This window comes from Bombina bombina, chromosome 8 (assembly GCF_027579735.1).
Source record: "Bombina bombina isolate aBomBom1 chromosome 8, aBomBom1.pri, whole genome shotgun sequence".
NCBI classification, from domain to species: Eukaryota; Metazoa; Chordata; class Amphibia; order Anura; family Bombinatoridae; genus Bombina; species Bombina bombina.
In genome coordinates this window covers 244431047-244454206 of record NC_069506.1, presented here as the reverse complement: position 1 = coordinate 244454206, position 23160 = coordinate 244431047, and the positions used below count along the sequence as shown (strand labels likewise).

Below are 23160 nucleotides of genomic sequence, written 5' to 3'. Positions count from 1 at the left end.
AAAAAAATCTGTACAGTTTACAGGGAATTAAAATTTTGCTCTTTTCTGCTGCAGAAAAAAAATGAATTTAAAGTCCCTGTAAAATGAACAGATTTTTTTTCATAACACATTGTGAGCTATATTCTATGTGTATATCTGCAATGATTTGCACACAAGTCTACTAATCTTTTTCTCAAATGGGGGCTGAAACAGCTCCTAAAAGTAGCAACACTACCCAGATTAGGCCTTTTTATTATACTTTTGACTGAAAATGGAGAACAATCAATAACCTTAGAAACAGTCAGTACTATAGGTTTTACAGAGCTGCTACCCTGCATAAATTGTATGAATGAAGGCTTAGGAAGGGCAGTGTGAGAGCTCTCTGTGTTACCTATGGAGCAGGATGTACTGAATTTTCCACCATCACTTTTATGTAGCATTTTTAACACCTTGGAGATAAGCTTTTTAGTAATTTTTACTTCAAAGCTGGTGAAATATTCTCTTTCACTCCTGGACTGAAAACAATTAAAAGCTATTTAAATTAAAATAACACTATAGTATGTGTGTGTGTATGAGTGTGTATGTATGAGTGTGTGTGTGTGTATGTATGAGTGTGTGTGTGTATGTATGAGTGTGTGTGTGTGTATGAGTGTGTATGTATGAGTGTGTGTGTGTGTGTGTGTGTATGTATGAGTGTGTGTGTGTATGTATGTATGAGTGTGTGTATGTATGTATGAGTGTGTGTGTGTATGTATGAGTGTGTGTGTGTGTGTATGTATGAGTGTGTGTGTGTGTGTGTGTGTATGTATGAGTGTGTGTGTGTGTGTGTGTATGTATGAGTGTGTGTGTGTGTGTGTGTGTGTATGTGTTTGTGTGTGTATGTATGAGTGTGTGTGTGTATGTATGAGTGTGTGTGTGTGTGTGTATGTATGAGTGTGTGTGTGTATGTATGAAAGTGTGTGTGTGTATGAGTGTGTGTGTATGTATGAGTGTGTATGTATGAGTATGAGTGTGTGTATGTATGAGTATGTGTATGTATGAGTGTGTGTATGTGTGTGTGTATATGTTTGTATATTCAGGGGTATAATTTAGTGGAAAAATTATTAGTGCCCCCTCAGTTTTGACTGTGGTATCTTATGTGCCCCCCCTATATATTGTTCCTAGAGTCGCCACTGGTGAGGAGTATTGCCTATTTGAATGCAGTGATCTCCTTCTAAGGGGTCTATTTCATAGGTTCTCTGTTATCGGTCGTAGAGATTCATCTCTTACCTCCCTTTTCAGATCGACGATATACTCTTATATATACCATTACCTCTGCTGATTCTCGTTTCAGTACTGGTTTGGCTATCTGCTATATGTAGATGAGTGTCCTGGGGTAAGTAAGTCTTATTTTCTGTGACACTCCTAGCTATGGTTGGGCACTTTGTTTATAAAGTTCTAAATATATGTATTCAAACATTTATTTGCCTTGACTCAGAATGTTCAACTTTCCTTATTTTCAGACAGTCAGTTTCATATTTGGGATAATGCATTTTAACATTTTTCTTACCTTAAAATTTGACTTTTTCCCTGTGGGCTGTTAGGCTCGCGGGGGCTGAAAATGCTTCATTTTATTGCGTCATTCTTGGCGCGGACTTTTTTGGCGCAAAAATTCTATTTCCGTTTCCGGCGTCATACGTGTCGCCGGAAGTTGCGTCATTTTTTGACGTTATTTTGCGCCAAAAATGTCGGCGTTCCGGTTGTGGCGTCATTTTTGGCGCCAAAAAGCATTTAGGCGCCAAATAATGTGGGCGTCTTATTTGGCGCGAAAAAATATGGGCGTCACTTTTGTCTCCACATTATTTAAGTCTCATTTTTTATTGCTTCTGGTTGCTAGAAGCTTGTTCTTTGGCATTTTTTCCCATTCCTGAAACTGTCATTTAAGGAATTTGATCAATTTTGCTTTATATATATGTTGTTTTTTCTCTTACATATTGCAAGATGTCTCACGTTGCATCTGAGTCAGAAGATACTACAGGAAAATCGCTGTCAAGTGCTGAATCTACCAAAGCTAAGTGTATCTGCTGTAAACTTTTGGTAGCTATTTCTCCAGCTGTTGTTTGTATTGATTGTCATGACAAACTTGTTAAAGCAGATAATATTTCCTTTAGTAAAGTACCATTGCCTGTTGCAGTTCCTTCAACATCTAAGGTGCAGAATGTTCCTGATAATATAAGAGATTTTGTTTCTGAATCCATAAAGAAGGCTATGTCTGTTATTTCTCCTTCTAGTAAACGTAAAAAATCTTTTAAAACTTCTCTCCCTACAGATGAATTTTTAACTGAACATCATCATTCTGATTCTGATGATTCCTCTGGTTCAGAGGATTCTGTCTCAGAGGTTGATGCTGATAAATCTTCATATTTATTTAAAATGGAATTTATTCGTTCTTTACTTAAAGAAGTACTAATTGCTTTAGAAATAGAGGATTCTGGTCCTCTTGATACTAAATCTAAACGTTTAAATAAGGTTTTTAAATCTCCTGTAGTTATTCCAGAAGTTTTTCCTGTCCCTGATGCTATTTCTGCAGTAATTTCCAAAGAATGGGATAATTTGGGTAATTCATTTACTCCTTCTAAACGTTTTAAGCAATTATATCCTGTGCCGTCTGACAGACTAGAATTTTGGGACAAGATCCCTAAAGTTGATGGGGCTATTTCTACCCTTGCTAAACGTACTACTATTCCTACGTCAGATGGTACTTCGTTTAAGGATCCTCTAGATAGGAAAATTGAGTCCTTTCTAAGAAAAGCTTATCTGTGTTCAGGTAATCTTCTTAGACCTGCTATATCTTTGGCTGATGTTGCTGCAGCTTCAACTTTTTGGTTGGAAACTTTAGCGCAACAAGTAACACATCGTGATTCTCATGATATAATTATTCTTCTTCAACATGCTAATAATTTTATCTGTGATGCCATTTTTGATATTATCAGAGTTGATGTCAGGTTTATGTCTCTAGCTATTTTAGCTAGAAGAGCTTTATGGCTTAAAACTTGGAATGCTGATATGGCTTCTAATTCAACTTTACTTTCCATTTCTTTCCAGGGTAACAAATTATTTGGTTCTCAGTTGGATTCCATTATTTCAACTGTTACTGGTGGGAAAGGAACTTTTTTACCACAGGATAAAAAATCTAAGGGTAAAAACAGGGCTAATAATCGTTTTCGTTCCTTTCGTTTCAACAAAGAACAAAAGCCTGATCCTTCATCCTCAGGAGCAGTTTCAGTTTGGAGACCATCTCCAGTTTGGAATAAATCCAAGCCAGCTAGAAAGGCAAAGCCTGCTTCTAAGTCCACATGAAGGTGCGGCCCTCATTCCAGCTCAGCTGGTAGGGGGCAGGTTACGTTTTTTCAAGGAAATTTGGATCAATTCTGTTCACAATCTTTGGATTCAGAGCATTGTTTCAGAAGGGTACAGAATTGGTTTCAAGTTGAGACCTCCTGCAAAGAGATTTTTTCTTTCCCGTGTCCCAGTAAATCCAGTAAAAGCTCAAGCATTTCTGAAATGTGTTTCAGATCTAGAGTTGACTGGAGTAATTATGCCAGTTCCAGTTCCGGAACAGGGGATGGGGTTTTATTCAAATCTCTTCATTGTACCAAAGAAGGAGAATTCTTTCAGACCAGTTCTGGATCTAAAAATATTGAATCGTTATGTAAGGATACCAACGTTCAAGATGGTAACTGTAAGGACTATCTTACCTTTTGTTCAGCAAGGGAATTATATGTCCACAATAGATTTACAGGATGCATATCTGCATATTCCGATTCATCCAGATCATTATCAGTTTCTGAGATTCTCGTTTCTGGACAAGCATTACCAGTTTGTGGCTCTGCCGTTTGGCCTAGCTACAGCTCCAAGAATTTTTACAAAGGTTCTCGGTGCCCTGCTGTCTGTAATCAGAGAACAGGGTATTGTGGTATTTCCTTATTTGGATGATATCTTGGTACTTGCTCAGTCTTTACATTTAGCAGACTCTCATACGAATCGACTTGTGTTGTTTCTTCAAGATCATGGTTGGAGGATCAATTTACCAAAAAGTTCTTTGATTCCTCAGACAAGGGTAACCTTTCTGGGTTTCCAGATGGATTCAGTGTCCATGACTCTGTCTTTAACAGACAAGAGACGTCTAAAGTTGATTACAGCTTGTCGAAACCTTCAGTCACAATCATTCCCTTCGGTAGCCTTATGCATGGAAATTCTAGGTCTTATGACTGCTGCATCGGACGCGATCCCCTTTGCTCGTTTTCACATGCGACCTCTTCAGCTCTGTATGCTGAAGCAATGGTGCAAGGATTACACGAAGATATCTCAATTAATATCTTTAAAACCGATTGTTCGACACTCTCTAACATGGTGGACAGATCACCATCGTTTAATTCAGGGGGCTTCTTTTGTGCTTCCGACCTGGACTGTAATTTCAACAGATGCAAGTCTCACAGGTTGGGGAGCTGTGTGGGGATCTCTGACGGCACAAGGAGTTTGGGAATCTCAGGAGGTGAGATTACCGATCAATATTTTGGAACTCCGTGCAATTTTCAGAGCTCTTCAGTTTTGGCCTCTTCTGAAGAGAGAATCGTTCATTTGTTTTCAGACAGACAATGTCACAACTGTGGCATACATCAATCATCAAGGAGGGACTCACAGTCCTCTGGCTATGAAAGAAGTATCTTGAATTTTGGTTTGGGCGGAATCCAGCTCCTGTCTAATCTCTGCGGTTCATATCCCAGGTGTAGACAATTGGGAAGCGGATTATCTCAGTCGCCAAACGTTGCATCCGGGCGAATGGTCTCTTCACCCAGAGGTATTTCTTCAGATTGTTCAAATGTGGGAACTTCCAGAAATAGATCTGATGGCGTCCCATCTAAACAAGAAACTTCCCAGGTATCTGTCCAGATCCCGGGATCCTCAGGCGGAGGCAGTGGATGCATTATCACTTCCTTGGAAGTATCATCCTGCCTATATCTTTCCGCCTCTAGTTCTTCTTCCAAGAGTAATCTCCAAGATTCTGAAGGAATGCTCGTTTGTTCTGCTGGTAGCTCCGGCATGGCCTCACAGGTTTTGGTATGCGGATCTTGTCCGGATGGCCTCTTGCCAACCGTGGACTCTTCCGTTAAGACCAGACCTTCTGTCACAAGGTCCTTTTTTCCATCAGGATCTGAAATCCTTAAATTTAAAGGTATGGAGATTGAACGCTTGATTCTTGGTCAAAGAGGTTTCTCTGACTCTGTGATTAATACTATGTTACAGGCTCGTAAATCTGTATCTCGAGAGATATATTATAGAGTCTGGAAGACTTATATTTCTTGGTGTCTTTCTCATCATTTTTCCTGGCATTCTTTTAGAATACCGAGAATTTTACAGTTCCTTCAGGATGGTTTAGATAAAGGTTTGTCCGCAAGTTCTTTGAAAGGACAAATCTCTCTTCTTTCTGTTCTTTTTCACAGACAGATTGCTATTCTTCCTGATATTCATTGTTTTGTACAAGCTTTGGTTCGTATAAAACCTGTCATTAAGTCAATTTCTCCTCCTTGGAGTTTGAATTTGGTTCTGGGAGCTCTTCAAGCTCCTCCGTTTGAACCTATGCATTTATTGGACATTAAATTACTTTCTTGGAAAGTTTTGTTCCTTTTGGCCATCTCTTCTGCCAGAAGAGTTTCTGAATTATCTGCTCTTTCTTGTGAGTCTCCTTTTCTGATTTTTCATCAGGCGGTGTTGCGAACTTCTTTTGAATTTTTACCTAAAGTTGTGAATTCCAACAACATTAGTAGAGAAATTGTGGTTCCTTCATTATGTCCTAATCCTAAGAATTCTAAGGAGAAATCGTTGCATTCTTTGGATGTTGTTAGAGCTTTGAAATATTATGTTGAAGCTATGAAATCTTTTCGTAAGACTTCTAGTCTATTTGTTATCTTTTCCGGTTCTAGAAAAGGCCAGAAAGCTTCTGCCATTTCTTTGGCATCTTGGTTGAAATCTTTAATTCATCTTGCCTATGTTGAGTCGGGTAAAACTCCGCCTCAGAGAATTACAGCTCATTCTACTAGGTCAGTTTCTACTTCCTGGGCGTTTAGGAATGAAGCTTCGGTTGACCAGATCTGCAAAGCAGCGACTTGGTCCTCTTTGCATACTTTTACTAAATTCTACCATTTTGATGTATTTTCTTCTTCTGAAGCAGTTTTTGGTAGAAAAGTACTTCAGGCAGCGGTTTCAGTTTGAATCTTCTGCTTATGTTTTTCGTTAAACTTTATTTTGGGTGTGGATTATTTTCAGCAGGAATTGGCTGTCTTTATTTTATCCCTCCCTCTCTAGTGACTCTTGTGTGGAAAGATCCACTTCTTGGGTATTTATTATCCCATACGTCACTAGCTCATGGACTCTTGCTAATTACATGAAAGAAAACATAATTTATGTAAGAACTTACCTGATAAATTCATTTCTTTCATATTAGCAAGAGTCCATGAGGCCCGCCCTTTTTTTGTGGTGGTTATGATTTTGTATAAAGCACAATTGTTCCAATTCCTTATTTTATATGCTTTCGCACTTTTTTATCACCCCACTTCTTGGCTATTCGTTAAACTGAATTGTGGGTGTGGTGAGGGGTGTATTTATAGGCATTTTGAGGTTTGGGAAACTTTGCCCCTCCTGGTAGGAATGTATATCCCATACGTCACTAGCTCATGGACTCTTGCTAATATGAAAGAAATGAATTTATCAGGTAAGTTCTTACATAAATTATGTTTTTAAACTAATTACACCTAATCTAAGCCCCCTAATAAAATAACAAAGCCCCCCAAAATAAAAAAAATGCCCTACCCTATACTAAATTACAAAAGTTAACAGCTCTATTACCTTACCAGCCCTGAACAGGGCCCTTTGCGGGGCATGCCCCAAAGAAAACAGCTCTTTTGCCTGTAAAAAAAAAACACAATCCCCCCCCCCACATGACAACCCACCACCCACATACCCCTACTCTAACCCAAACCCCCCTTAAATAAACCTAACACTACCCCCCTGAAGATCTCCCTACCTTGAGTCGTGTTCACCCAGCCGGGCCGAAGTCTTCATCCGATGGGGCAGAAGAGGACATCCAGACCGGCAGAAGTCTTCATCCAAGCGGGGCAAGAAGAGGTCTTCCATCCATCATACAAGTACCAAAATACAAACAAACACTAAATTACCAAAAATAATAAAATATTACAATAATTTTAAACTAATTACACCTAATCTAAGCCCCTGACTAGCTATTAATATAGCTTCAATATAACTAATAGTTACATTGTAGCTATTTTAGGATTTATATTTATTTTACAGGCAACTTTGTATTTATTTTAACTAGGTACAATAGTTATTAAATAGTTAATAACTATTTAATAACTACCTAGCTAAAATAAATACAAATTTACCTGTAAAATAAATCATAACCTAAGTTACAATTACACCTAACACTACACTATCATTAAATTAACTAAATAAATGAATCCTATATAAAACTAAATACTTACCTGTAAAATAAACCCTAATATAGCTGCAATATAACTAATAGTTACATTGTAGCTATTTTAGCATTTATATTTATTGTACAGGCAACTTTGTATTTATTTTAACTAGGTTCAATAGCTATTAAATAGATATTGACTATTTAATAGCTACCTAGTTAAAATAATTACAAAATTACCTGTAAAATAAATCCTAACCTAAGTTACAATTAAACCTAACACTACACTATCATTAAATAAATTAACTACAAGTACCTACAATTAAATACAATTAAAAAAACTAAACTAAAGTACAAAAACCCCCCCACTAAATTACAAAAAATAAAAAAATATTACAAGAATTTTAAACTAATTACACCTAATCTAAGCCCCCTAATAAAATAACAAAGCCCCCCAAAATAAAAAAAAATGCCCTACCCTATACTAAATTACAAAAGTTAACAGCTCTATTACCTTACCAGCCCTGAACAGGGCCTTTTGCGGGGCATGCCCCAAAGAAAACAGCTCTTTTGCCTGTTAAAAAAAAACACAATACCCCCCCCCACATTACAACCCACCACCCACATACCCCTACTCTAACCCAAACCCCCCTTAAATAAACCTAACACTACCCCCCTGAAGATCTCCCTACCTTGAGTCGTGTTCACCCAGCCGGGCCGAAGTCTTCATCCGATGGGGCAGAAGAGGACATCCAGACCGGCAGAAGTCTTCATCCAAGCGGGGCAAGAAGAGGTCTTCCATCCATCAGAAAAGTACAAAAAAATAAACAAACACTAAATTAGCAAGAATAATAAAATATTACAATAATTTTAAACTAATTACACCTAATCTAAGCCCCCTACTAGCTATTAATATAGCTACAATATAACTAATAGTTACATTGTAGCTATTTTAGGATTTATATTTATTTTACAGGCAACTTTGTATTTATTTTAACTAGGTACAATAGCTATTAAATAGTTAATAACTATTTAATAACTACCTAGCTAAAATAAATACAAATTTACCTGTAAAATAAACCCTAACCTAAGTTACAATTACACCTAACACTATACTGTCATTAAATTAACTAAATAAATTAATCCTATATAAAACTAAAGACTTACCTGTAAAATAAACCCTAATATAGCTACAATATAACTAATAGTTACATTGTAGCTATTTTAGCATTTATATTTATTTTACAGGCAACTTTGTATTTATTTTAACTAGGTACAATAGCTATTAAATAGATATTTACTGTTTAATAGCTACCTAGTTAAAATAATTACAAAATTACCTGTAAAATAAATCCTAACCTAAGTTACAATTAAAACTAACACTACACTATCATTAAATAAATTAACTACAAGTACCTACAATTAAATACAATGAAATAAACTAAACTAAAGTAAAAAACAAACAAACACTAAATTACAAAAAATTAAAAAAAATTACAAGAATTTTAAACTAATTACACCTAATCTAAGCCCCCTAATAAAATAACAAAGCCCCCCAAAATAAAAAAAATGCCCTACCCTATACTAAATTACAAAAGTAATCAGCTCTATTACCTTACCAGCCCTGAACAGGGCCTTTTGCGGGGCATGCCCCAAAGAAAACAGCTCTTTTGCCTGTAAAAAAAAACACAATACCCCCCCCCACATTACAACCCACCACCCACATACCCCTACTCTAACCCAAACCCCCCTTAAATAAACCTAACACTACCCCCCTGAAGATCTCTCTACCGTGTCTTCACCCAGCGGGCCGAAGTCTTCATCCGATGGGGCAGAAGAGGACATCCAGACCGGCAGAAGTCTTCATCCAAGCGGGGCAAGAAGAGGTCTTCCATCCATCAGAAGTCTTGATCCAGGCGGCATCTTCTCTGTTCATCCATCCGGAGCGGAGCGGCAGCATCCTGAAGACATCCCACGCAGAGCATCCTCTTCTTTCTTGATCCGGCGACTAGGTGACTGTACCTTTAAGTGACGTCATCCAAGATGGCGTCCCTTGAATTCAGATTGTCTGATAGGATTCTATCAGCCAATCGGAATTAAGGTAGGAAAAATCTGATTGGCTGATTCAATCAGCCAATCAGATTCAAGTTCAATCCGATTGGCTGATCCTTTCAGCCAATCAGATTGAGCTCGCATTCTATTGGCTGATCGGAACAGCCAATAGAATGCGAGCTCAATCTGATTGGCTGATTGGATCAGCCAATCGGATTGAACTTGAATCTGATTGGCTGATTGAATCAGCCAATCAGATTTTTCCTACCTTAATTCCGATTGGCTGATAGAATCCTATCAGCCAATCGGAATTCAAGGGACGCCATCTTGGATGACGTCACTTAAAGGTACAGTCACCTAGTCGTCGGATCAAGAAAGAAGAGGATGCTCTGCGTGGGATGTCTTCAGGATGCTGCCGCTCCGGATGGATGAACAGAGAAGATGCCGCCTGGATCAAGACTTCTGATGGATGGAAGACCTCTTCTTGCCCCGCTTGGATGAAGACTTCTGCCGGTCTGGATGTCCTCTTCTGCCCGATCGGATGAAGACTTCGGCCCGCTGGGTGAAGACACGGTAGAGAGATCTTCAGGGGGGTAGTGTTAGGTTTATTTAAGGGGGGTTTGGGTTAGAGTAGGGGTATGTGGGTGGTGGGTTGTAATGTGGGGGGGGGTATTGTGTTTTTTTTTACAGGCAAAAGAGCTGTTTTCTTTGGGGCATGCCCCGCAAAAGGCCCTGTTCAGGGCTGGTAAGGTAATAGAGCTGATTACTTTTGTAATTTAGTATAGGGTAGGGCAGTTTTTTATTTTGGGGGGCTTTGTTATTTTATTAGGGGGCTTAGATTAGGTGTAATTAGTTTAAAATTCTTGTAATTTTTTTTATTTTTTGTAATTTAGTGTTTTTTTGTTTTTTACTTTAGTTTAGTTTATTTCATTGTATTTAATTGTAGGTACTTGTAGTTAATTTATTTAATGATAGTGTAGTGTTAGTTTTAATTGTAACTTAGGTTAGGATTTATTTTACAGGTAATTTTGTAATTATTTTAACTAGGTAGCTATTAAACAGTAAATATCTATTTAATAGCTATTGTACCTAGTTAAAATAAATACAAAGTTGCCTGTAAAATAAATATAAATGCTAAAATAGCTACAATGTAACTATTAGTTATATTGTAGCTATATTAGGGTTTATTTTACAGGTAAGTCTTTAGTTTTATATAGGATTAATTTATTTAGTTAATTTAATGACAGTGTAGTGTTAGGTGTAATTGTAACTTAGGTTAGGGTTTATTTTACAGGTAAATTTGTATTTATTTTAGCTAGGTAGTTATTAAATAGTTATTAACTATTTAATAGCTATTGTACCTAGTTAAAATAAATACAAAGTTGCCTGTAAAATAAATATAAATCCTAAAATAGCTACAATGTAACTATTAGTTATATTGTAGCTATATTAATAGCTAGTAGGGGGCTTAGATTAGGTGTAATTAGTTTAAAATTATTGTAATATTTTATTATTTTTGCTAATTTAGTGTTTGTTTGTTTTTTTGTACTTTTCTGATGGATGGAAGACCTCTTCTTGCCCCGCTTGGATGAAGACTTCTGCCGGTCTGGATGTCCTCTTCTGCCCCATCGGATGAAGACTTCGGCCCGGCTGGGTGAACACGACTCAAGGTAGGGAGATCTTCAGGGGGGTAGTGTTAGGTTTATTTAAGGGGGGTTTGGGTTAGAGTAGGGGTATGTGGGTGGTGGGTTGTAATGTGGGGGGGGATTGTGTTTTTTTTTTACAGGCAAAAGAGCTGTTTTCTTTGGGGCATGCCCCGCAAAGGGCCCTGTTCAGGGCTGGTAAGGTAATAGAGCTGTTAACTTTTGTAATTTAGTATAGGTTAGGGCATTTTTTTTATTTTGGGGGGCTTTGTTATTTTATTAGGGGGCTTAGATTAGGTGTAATTAGTTTAAAATTCTTGTAATATTTTTTTATTTTTTGTAATTTAGTGGGGGGGGGTTTGTACTTTAGTTTAGTTTTTTTAATTGTATTTAATTGTAGGTACTTGTAGTTAATTTATTTAATGATAGTGTAGTGTTAGGTTTAATTGTAACTTAGGTTAGGATTTATTTTACAGGTAATTTTGTAATTATTTTAACTAGGTAGCTATTAAATAGTCAATATCTATTTAATAGCTATTGAACCTAGTTAAAATGAATACAAAGTTGCCTGTACAATAAATATAAATGCTAAAATAGCTACAATGTAACTATTAGTTATATTGCAGCTATATTAGGGTTTATTTTACAGGTAAGTCTTTAGTTTTATATAGGATTCATTTATTTAGTTAATTTAATGATAGTGTAGTGTTAGGTGTAATTGTAACTTAGGTTATGATTTATTTTACAGGTAAATTTGTATTTATTTTAGCTAGGTAGTTATTAAATAGTTATTAACTATTTAATAACTATTGTACCTAGTTAAAATAAATACAAAGTTGCCTGTAAAATACATATAAATCCTAAAATAGCTACAATGTAACTATTAGTTATATTGAAGCTATATTAATAGCTAGTAGGGGGCTTAGATTAGGTGTAATTAGTTTAAAATTATTGTAATATTTTATTATTTTTGGTAATTTAGTGTTTGTTTGTATTTTGGTACTTGTATGATGGATGGAAGACCTCTTCTTGCCCCGCTTGGATGAAGACTTCTGCCGGTCTGGATGTCCTCTTCTGCCCCATTGGATGAAGACTTCGGCCCGGCTGGGTGAACACGACTCAAGGTAGGGAGATCTTCAGGGGGGTAGTGTTAGGTTTATTTAAGGGGGGTTTGGGTTAGAGTAGGGGTATGTGGGTGGTGGGTTGTAATGTGGGGGGGGGGATTGTGTTTTTTTTTTACAGGCAAAAGAGCTGTTTTCTTTGGGGCATGCCCCGCAAAGGGCCCTGTTCAGGGCTGGTAAGGTAATAGAGCTGTTAACTTTTGTAATTTAGTATAGGGTAGGGCATTTTTTTTTATTTTGGGGGGCTTTGTTATTTTATTAGGGGGCTTAGATTAGGTGTAATTAGTTTAAAATTATTGTAATATTTTTTTATTTTTTGTAATTTAGTGGTTTTTTATTTTTTGTAATTTAGTGGTTTTTTATTTTTTGTAATTTAGTGGGGGGGGGGTTTGTACTTTAGTTTATTTAATTGTAGATAATTGTAGGTACTTGTAGTTAATTTATTTAATGATAGTGTAGTGTTAGGTTTTATTGTAACTTAGGTTAGGATTTATTTTACAGGTAATTTTGTAATTATTTTAACTAGGTAGCTATTAATTAGTCAATAACTATTTAATAGCTATTGTACCTAGTTAAAATAAATACAAAGTTGCCTGTAAAATAAATATAAACCCTAACATAGCTACAATGTAACTATTAGTTATATTGCAGCTATCTTAGGGTTTATTTTACAGGTAAGTATTTAGTTTTAAATATGATTCATTTATTTAGTTAATTTAATGATAGTGTAGTGTTAGGTGTAATTGTAACTTAGGTTAGGATTTATTTTACAGGTAAATTTGTATTTATTTTAGCTAGGTAGTTATTAAATAGTTATTAACTATTTAATAACTATTGTACCTAGTTAAAATAAATACAATGTTGCCTGTAAAATAAAAATAAATCCTAAAATAGCTACAATGTAACTATTAGTTATATTGTAGCTATATTAGGGTTTATTTTACAGGTAAGTCTTTAGTTTTAAATAGGATTCATTTATTTAACTATAGTAAATTTATTTAGTTTTATTTAAATTATATTTAAGTTAGGGGGGTGTTAGTGTTAGGGTTAGACTTAGGTTTAGGGGTTAATAACCTTATTATAGTAGCGGCGACGTTGGGGGCGGGAGATTAGGGGTTAATAATTGTAGGTAGGTGGCGGCGATGTTAGGGAGGGCAGTTTAGGGGTTAATAAAATGTATTATAGTGTTTGCGAGGCGGGAGTGCGGCGGTTTAGGGGTTAATACATTTATTATAGTTGCGGCGATTTGCGGTCGGCAGATTAGGGGTTAATACTTGTAGTTAGATTGCGGCGACGTTGGGGGGGCAGATTAGGGGTTAATAACTATAATGTAGGGGTCGGCGGTGTTAGGGACAGCAGATTAGGGGTTAATAGCTATAATGTAGGCGGCGGCGATATCGGGTCGGCAGATTAGGGGTTAATACTTGTAGTTAGATTGCGGCGACGTTGGGGGGGCAGATTAGGGGTTAATAACTATAATGTAGGGGTCGGCGGTGTTAGGGACAGCAGATTAGGGGTTAATAGCTATAATGTAGGCGGCGGCGATATCGGGTCGGCAGATTAGGGGTTAATACTTGTAGTTAGATTGCTGCGACGTTGGGGGGGCAGATTAGGGGTTAATAACTATAATGTAGGGGTCGGCGGTGTTAGGGACAGCAGATTAGGGGTTAATAGTTATAATGTAGGTGGCGGCGATATCGGGTCGGCAGATTAGGGGTTAATACTTGTAGTTAGATTGCGGCGACGTTGGGGGGGGCAGATTAGGGGTTAATAACTATAATGTAGGGGTCGGCGGTGTTAGGGACAGCAGATTAGGGGTTAATAGTTATAATGTAGGTGGCGGCGATATCGGGTCGGCAGATTAGGGGTTAATACTTGTAGTTAGATTGCGGCGACGTTGGGGGGGGCAGATTAGGGGTTAATAACTATAATGTAGGGGTCGGCGGTGTTAGGGACAGAAGATTAGGGGTTAATAGTTATAATGTAGGTGGCGGCGATATCGGGTCGGCAGATTAGGGGTTAATACTTGTAGTTAGATTGCGGCGACGTTGGGGGGGGCAGATTAGGGGTTAATAACTATAATGTAGGGGTCGGCGGTGTTAGGGACAGCAGATTAGGGGTTAATAGTTATAATGTAGGTGGCGGCGATATTCGGTCGGCAGATTAGGGGTTAATAAGATAATGCAGGTGTCAGCGATAGCGGGGGCGGCAGATTAGGGGTTAATAAGTGTTAGATTAGGGGTGTTTAGAGACTCGGGGTACATGTTAGGGTGTTAGGTGCAGATTTAGTGTTTCCCCATAGGAAACAATGGGGCTGCGGTGTTAGGTTTTTTTTCAGCCGAAACTCCCATTGTTTCCTATGGGGAAATGCCGAATTTTAACGAGCTAATTCGGATTTATTCGGAGATACGGCAGCTATTTCGGATTCATTCGGTAGATTCGGAAGTATTTTAATTCGGAAATCCGAATCGATCCGAATCTCCGAATTTACCGAATTTACCGAATTTCCGAATTAATCCGAAACGAACCGCACATGTCTAGTGAGGATGAGTGAATAGTTCTACTCAGTATATACTGAGAGAAGGCTGGGTTTGTAAGATGATGGGTATATTAAGGGATTAAATTGCAACTGCAGGATTCTGTGCATAGATAAAACTGGGAGCTAACAGGTTAACAATTACACTCAGTTGGTATACAAAAATAAATGGGAAGCCTCCTTTTTCTGCCCCCCTCCTTCCTGTTTGACTCTCCTTGTTCCTGGCATCCCTCTAACTCCATACATCAACGTCTCTGGCCTGGGATGATACATGGCTTTAATGCATTACACTAATACATCAAGATAGTGATGGTTCAGTGATAATGTATGAATATAATGCATCACACTGCTCTTGTCTGCTCCTGATGTATGGGCCCTGTACCCTACACCTTATACTGGGGAATCTCTGTCTTTCCTTGAGAGCTTGGCTCGTGCCGGCCCTTCCTCAACAGCCATTACCGCCTGTGCATTATATTCCTGTGGAACATACAGCAGTATCTATCTGCACTACAGCATTCTTTACTTATTTCATGGTCCGCTCTATGCACAGAATACTCTTAGCTTAGAAGTCAGCCCATTTTAGGTTCAGCACCCTGGATAGTGCTTGCTTTTTTTTTTTTTGCTACATTTAGCAAACCAAAAAGCAAGCATAACCCAGATTCTGAACCAAAATGGGTTGGCTCTTAAGCTTTACATTCCTGCTTTTTAAATAAATATAGTAAGAGAACAAAGAAAAATTGTTAATAGGAGTAAATTAGAATGTTGCTTAAAATGGCATGCACTATCTGGATCATTAAAGAAAAAAATTGAGTTTAATCTCCCTTTAATCTCACAGCTTCCCCTACATACGGTCCTAAAATATTAGACAAAGCGCTCTACAATAAAAGTCTTTTACTGTTTAAAGACTATGCTTTGCTCATGTGCCCCCTGTTTTATCCATAAATCTGAGTCTGCACACACACATTTTTTGTGTCCTTGTTCTGGATTCACAAGTGTAAGAGGATGAACGCGGGGGCAGCATTTGACTTTATCAGAGGCTATGGCAGCTGCACCTGAGTGGCATTGGCCCAGATTTTAAAAGGAGCAGGCTTCTTCCTGATACCACAAGTCTGGACTGGCTAAATAAGTTTTAGAAAATATTTTTAAGCACATTGACAGTTGAAATGACTAGGAATATAAATTGTAGAAACAAAACATGCCTAAAGATGACTTGCTGGCAACTTGTGAAGTTTGCAAAAGTTTGCATAATATTTTATATACACCAACACATGCCTGGTACATCAGTTTGCTATAAACATTACTGATACTACTGATAAGAAACATCTCCACTCAAAATTGTGGACATAATGTGAACTTAGTTCCAACCATCCTACATTTGGCTAGATTCTTATTGGAATTCTATCCATCTTTTATATGACCCCTTTTTTTTGTTCCAACAACTAACCAAACCTTGCTGAGGAACAAACATCCCATCCTGGAATATCTGAATCAGATCACACCATTTTTTGGGCAGCAAATCTAAACCCTCCCAGACCATTTATACATTTTTAACTCATGATCAACTGCTCCCAAATTGAACTCAGCTGGTGATTGGCGGGGTGGTGCACCTTTCACTCACCGCTGAATGACTCATAAGCTGTTTCCTGCTCTGTATGAACAGTTTTTTGCAGCTCCTGAGCAGGGCTTTAGCTATATGTTTAACCCCTTTTACAGGGGTTAAACACATACATTTCCACAGCAATGATTTACAATGATTTACTTTTTTTGTTTTACTGTGTTAAATGTTAAAAAAGAAATGTGTGTCAAATTCAAATTTTTTTGAGGGGGGGGGGGGACCTTCATAGATTCTTGCACCTGGGCCCTGTGGTTTCTAGTTACACATTGCTTTCAATAAGAACCAAAAAGTACTCCCCTCTTATGTAGACCACTGTCCTCCTCGCTCTCTGCCAGCGCCACAAAGTAGATTATGAGGCCTATTTAACAACGGTGTTACGTACCTGATCCGACAGTGCGGATCAGGTCCGCAAGACCTTGCTGAATGCGAATCCGTAATCAGCATTGCACCAGCAGCTAACAAGAGCTGCTGGTGCAACGCCACCCCCTGCAGACTCACGGCCAATGGGCCGCCAGCAGGGAGGTGTCAATCAACCCAATCGTACTTGATCAGGTTGAATTGTGGCGATTCCTGTCCGCCTCATCAGAGCAGGCAGACAGGTTATGGAGCAGCGGTCTTTAGACCGCTGCTTCATAACTGGTGTTTCTGGCGAGTCTGAAGGCTCGCCAGAAACACGGGCCAACAAGCTCCATATGGAGCTTGATAAATGGGCCTCTATTTCTTTTTGTGGGTTCCACAGGTCTCAGAGAGGACAATAACTCCAAATTTCCAGCAGGACACTGCAAGTCGCTCTTGCACTGAATTTGAGATTGCTCTTGAAAAAGCTAATTCTGCCCCTGAAACACGTTGAGCATTTAATCCATTATGTGATCTTTTTATATTCTGAGGTTGTATGGTATCCAGCTTTTAACTTTGCAAAAAAATATTCTGCATTCATCAGCTCCCTGTGAGAATTTGCCACTTTAGTACCTTCCCTTTTCCAAACATTCGGCTTCTAAAGACCGCTGCTCCATCACCTGTCTGAGGCGGCGGACAGAGATTGCCGGAAATCAATCCGATCCAAAACGATCGGGTTGATTGACACCCCCTGCTAGCGGCCGATTGGCTGCGAATCTGCAGGGGGCGGTATTGTACCAGCAGTTAACAAGAACTGCTGGTGCAATGATAAATGCAGACAGCGTATGCTGTCGGCATTTATCGATGTGCAGCGGACATGATCCACAATATTGGATCATGTCCGTTCACACATTAATAAATAGGCCCCATAGAATGAGTTTCACTGTAAGGGACACCAGCATAAAAAAATTTGCATTTAAAACTTTAAAGAACAAGCTAACTAAAATAAAAAATCTCCCTATATGAAACAGTCTACTCTCACATAGGCAATACAGAAAACCTAAAAACACTTAAAGGGATATGATTCAGACAGAGCATACATTTTTTTTAAAAAAGTTTCCAGTTTACTTCTATTATGAAATTTGCTTTGTTCTCATGGTATTCTTTGTTGAAAGCTACATATATATATATATATATATATATATAGCAGAAAATATTGCTGCCATCTAGTGCTCTTGCAAACATTCTGGCAAAACCGCTGCCAATTAGTTCTCCTGACACACGTGCACACTCCTGAGCTTTTTTGAACAAAAAATACAAAAAAGAACAAAGAAAATGTGATAATAGAAGTAAATTAGAAAGTTGTTTAAAACTGCATGCTCTTATCTGAATCATAAAGGAAACAACAAAGGTTTCATATCCCTTTAAAGAGACATAAAATACAATTATAAATTAATTTTTATGCTTATAAGAGAGCACCGCCTAGTGTTGAAAATATATTCAGAACACAAAAACGCTAAGGGCTAGATTACGAGTGTAACACTATCATTTGCGTGCAAGCGATATCAGGTTTTCTTGGCTCTTTGAGTGCAAGTTAAATTCTGCTTTTATTACAAGTTGAAAGTAAAATGCTCGTAATCTCGCCCTAAATCATGTGCATAGTCAGAAGTAAAAAAAGAAGCAGCTGCACCTGCTAGTTTAAAAATAAAATAGAAAAATACTAAAACAATATAAATTAGTCATCCTCATCAGCTTTGAAAAAAGGCAAAATATGACTGCAAGACAAGATCATTTCCAGGGGCGATACAGACTTTTAGAATTCCGCAAGCTGGGCCAAGGTGTAGCTAACATTCTTGACTACACTTGTAGAGCACTGGAACACCCACAGCCAGTCCCTGGAGACATCTTGATGTATTGAGCAACTCATGTAATTATAGATTATGGTATTAACACCCACTAATAAAATGCTGGGAAATATAGGTGAAGCAATGCTCAATAAATTTCACACATGAGCTCCCCTTTACAACAAGACCTCTCGGCCACCAAGTGTCTACAAATCTAAACCATTAACTCACACAAAGCTCCACACCTGATTTCTAGGTCCATTCTGAGCAGCTGGGCTTCTATTAGATCCACCAAAACCAAGACACTTGACTTAAAGGACTATTTAATACAGCAGAATTGCACAATTAAGCTATAGCACTTCGTCTTAATTTTAAATGAGTTGAAGATTTTTTTTTTTCTGACAAAATTCAGTTACTTCCATTTTACTGCCCCTGTATCATGTGGCAGCCATCAGTCAAACAAAAAACGCATATATGTATATACTGTGAGGTCTTGCACATGCTCAGTAGTAGTTAGTACATCAGAAAGTGTGCATATAAAAAGACTGTGCACATGTATATGTAATGTTCTATTTGAATCATGGCAGTTTAATTCTGACTTTAGTGTCCTTTTAATTTGCAGAAGGTGCTGCATCATTACGAGAGTCTCCTTGACTGTTCTTCATTGGCTGCTATAAACAGGCTTCTTTTGTTTAACCCAATAGTAGCTCTATGGGGATGCTGGGGGTCATATGTATCCCTATTCAACATTATAGCACCGTCAAATATGCTCTAAATAAGCAAGGATGACTTTTGTTTACATGTAAATGGTTTCTCCAGGGCAAGAAGAAAGATTAATTAGTTCCATTCCCAGAAATGAGAGTTTCATTCACAGATATTCAAATTTGAAATCACATTTGTTAGCACCTCAATTTTAATATCTTGGCCCACCATGGGACGCACCTCTGCACTCGTGTGTTGAGAGCAATCCAGTAATGTTCTGCACCAATGAACCTCATGATGGGATGCCCTATATTTATGTATTACATATCACTCTGTATTCTTATACAGGAGACTGCCACAATAGCGGACACTATGCCCACAGCATCCTGAGTACTACATATGACTCTGCATTCACAGGATTTTACATCAACCTGACAAACAGTGTCATGTACTTATCCCAGACTTGTCCTGTAAATCAATATCTTTGGTTCAGACATATCCTAGATTAGGGTAAAGACACAGACAATCCTTTGCCATTTCTTGACTCGGCTCTGCATGAGCCCAGGCCATTTGCTGTAACTAAAGCAGTCTGTGAGTCGTATATTGTCCAGCTCTCTCCACACATATTCTATCTACGCAATGTTCATGCAGCATATTGTACCAGCATCACATACATAATACTATCTGCTCTGCATTCAGACAGGGCCCCATACGAAACACTGATTACAGCAGAATACATCAAATCTAGTTCTTCTTGGCATGTACAGAATTCTGTGCCAATTCCCTCCCCCCCTTCTGCTTCATAATGCGATCCCACCTCCCTCTGCAAAGCCATCATCAGGTAACAGCCCAAACTCTATATTTTATTCATCACATCATAACAGGGATAATCTCTGCTACTTTATATACAGACAGTTCCCCCTGATAATCCCAGCTGTCCTATAGACTCAAAGCTAATCTCAGTTTATATACAAAACTGCTGAATACAAACCTCTTTCTTCCATCTATAATCTCAGCTTCCCTGATGTAGCTATCATACGCTATCAGCACCAGCTCCTTTACTAACCCTGGCTATACTTCATGCAGACTAGTCCCTTGTGTTAATGGTAACATACTGCGCACCCTCCAGCAGAACATCTCTCCTCCTTTGCTGCCAGGTTTCTTACCTTTCAGCTGCCTCCAGGTGACGATTGGTTCAGGCTTCCCCACTGCCAAGCATTGTAGGTTGACATTTGTGCCTTCATTAATGGTGATGCTATCTGAGATGTTAACAATTTTCGCTGGAACTGAAAGAAAGAAACATCTAGTTACCATGAGTACAGTACAGTCAGAAATCCTTTATTTAACCCCACGGCTGCTAAAGAGGGTTTTAACGCGTTGCTTTGCAAATCTCTCTGACAGCGAACAAATTAAAGTGAAATTTTTTAAATGGTTCTGCAATGCAAGGTGTATTGTAAAAAAGCAATGTATGTATTAAAATTTGTTGGTTAAGGAAGAGAGATTACATTTCCTATTATTTCTATTATGCTGGCTAGGAAATGTATATTTTGCAAATGGATGTGTAAGGATGCACCCTTGATTGTGACCTTGAAAAGATGCCCTGCTACAATACTTAAAGGGATATGAAACCCAAATTTTTTCTTTCATGATTCAGTTAGAGCATGCAATTTTAAGCAACTTTCTAATATACTCCTATTATATATTTTTTTACATTCTCTTAGTATCTTTATTTGAAAACTAGGAATGTAAGCTTAGGAGCCATCCCATTCTTGGTTCAGCACCTGGGTAACGCTTGCTGATTGGCGGCTTATAGGAGTAAATTAGAAAGTTGCTTAAAATTGCATGCTCTACCTAAATCATGAAAGAAAAAAATTGGGTTTAATATCCCTTTAACCCGGGAACAATTTGATTCAATGTCAGATGTGGCACTTAGGGTGCCTTGCTTTCTTGACAAATGGAAATTCTCTTTAGAGATTTTGGGCCTACAAACTAGATAGTATAGCGTTTTAGAACTACAATCTGCAAGTTAGAAGCAAATCTTCCAGGGCAGTGGAACATTTTTGAGGACAAGGGACATCTTATACATGTGGGATAGGTTTCATATGTACAATAGTTCAGGGGCCGAAAGTCCTCTATGGTTAGAGTTGGTACTTTTGAGCATTTATGTTAAGTTCATGTTTACTATTGTATTTCACATTTAGTATTTTTGACTGTACATAGTCTACTGTTTTAAAAAAAAGTACATTCTCTGTTTAGCTTTTATGGTTTGGTTGGTACATTACTGCTAAGTGATGTGAACATACCTAATTCCTAATGATTATTAGTGGAATGCATTTGGATATTGTTTGTACCATTCATTGTGCTCTTTTTATTATACGTTATTTATGTATAATGGCTGCATAAATAAAATTAAAATAAAAAAGCTGTTGGCTAAAATGGTTAACCAAACCATTCAAACCCATCCTACACATATAGCGCACCTTTGTTTAATTTGGAAGTGTCATTGCACTCATACTACAAGTCATCAGTTAAGTGTTGCATTTACATTCCAATCCTAAATACTGAAAATTCCATGGAGCAGAATATTAGCGCACCATTCGACATTTGGCTTTGAACTCAAATGTTCTCTGACACTTTGTAAGTGCAGGTTATCATAGTTATATATATATATATATATATATATATATATATATATATATATATATATATATATATATTATATATGAATATAATAGCACACACAATGCTACCACAAAGATGCTCATACACATGCACGCAAAAATGTGCAAACATACATAGATTAGATTTTCATACAACTTCTGCCAATGCCACAAAGTTCAAATGTATAGAAATTCCAAAATTACCCCCACCCAACTACAAAGGAATATTGTTTTATCATCAATAAGAACTTAATTAGTGCAAGTTGTAATATTGTGGTATTGTTAGGATTATTTGGAGAGTGATCCATTTTATTGCAATTTTGTGTACCAAAGCACTGGAATATAAAGGTTTTGTCTAGGTCAAAATTTTCCAACCTTTTATTATTTAATTTTTTAATATTGCGTATGCTTGTTACCTCAAGAACTCAATTAAACTACTATAAATGATAAACAATGACAACAACTAATATTTACTAACAATTATATACTGGCGATATCAAAAATAAGATAAGACTCATTGTGTGATATCCTTGATTTAACTGACACCCTGGATGAGAATTACAAATTCACCAGCCCTACTCACATGCAAGGAAAGTAATTATAGGCCTAGGAGACTCTAAACTTCCAAAACTGAATTATTAAATCTTATTTCTGTAACATCAAAATACAAATTCTAATTGTGTGAATGAGTATAGCAGCAATGATAAAGCAATTAAACCAACATAATTATTAATATAAATCTAAACTATCACCTAGGTACAAGCAATTACGCAGTGAGCTTCACAAGCAAACTATATCACCATTAATATTTTTCTCATTGAACAAATGAAACAGTGAAACATAAGATTGTAGCTTGTGGTTCTCAACAACCTTTCTTGCATGTTAAATCAGAATCAAGCATTAAATCAAGCATTAAAGTAACAGCAAACTCAGAATCAAAGTTCCATAAAATGTTAAATTATGCATAAACTAAACTTACAATGCACTTCTATTATTTATGTTGTCTGCTCTTCCTGTAATTTAAATTTGTAAATTGTAGGTTTACCACTGACTCCATAAAAGATTAAGGCCAGATTCCAAGTGGAGCGATATTTCACGCTCCTGCTGTGCTAGAAGTAAGCTTTTTGCGCACGTCGGGTAGTGCTTGTATTATGAGTTAAAAGTAAACAATTGTTGTACCAGCGCTAACATGACGCATGTA

At 37.5% G+C, this 23160-nt stretch overlaps 1 protein-coding gene across 1 annotated transcript in view; it reads right to left on the bottom strand.

Annotated features, from left to right (window-relative positions):
* The window catches only part of IGLON5 (IgLON family member 5), a 658759-nt gene that overhangs the window by 109520 nt on the left and 526079 nt on the right, over positions 1-23160 (bottom strand). Inside the window, exon 4 of the mRNA XM_053691231.1 lies at positions 20466-20585. Within this exon, the coding sequence (XP_053547206.1) occupies positions 20466-20585 (120 nt within the window). The remainder of the gene's footprint in view (positions 1-20465; positions 20586-23160) is intronic.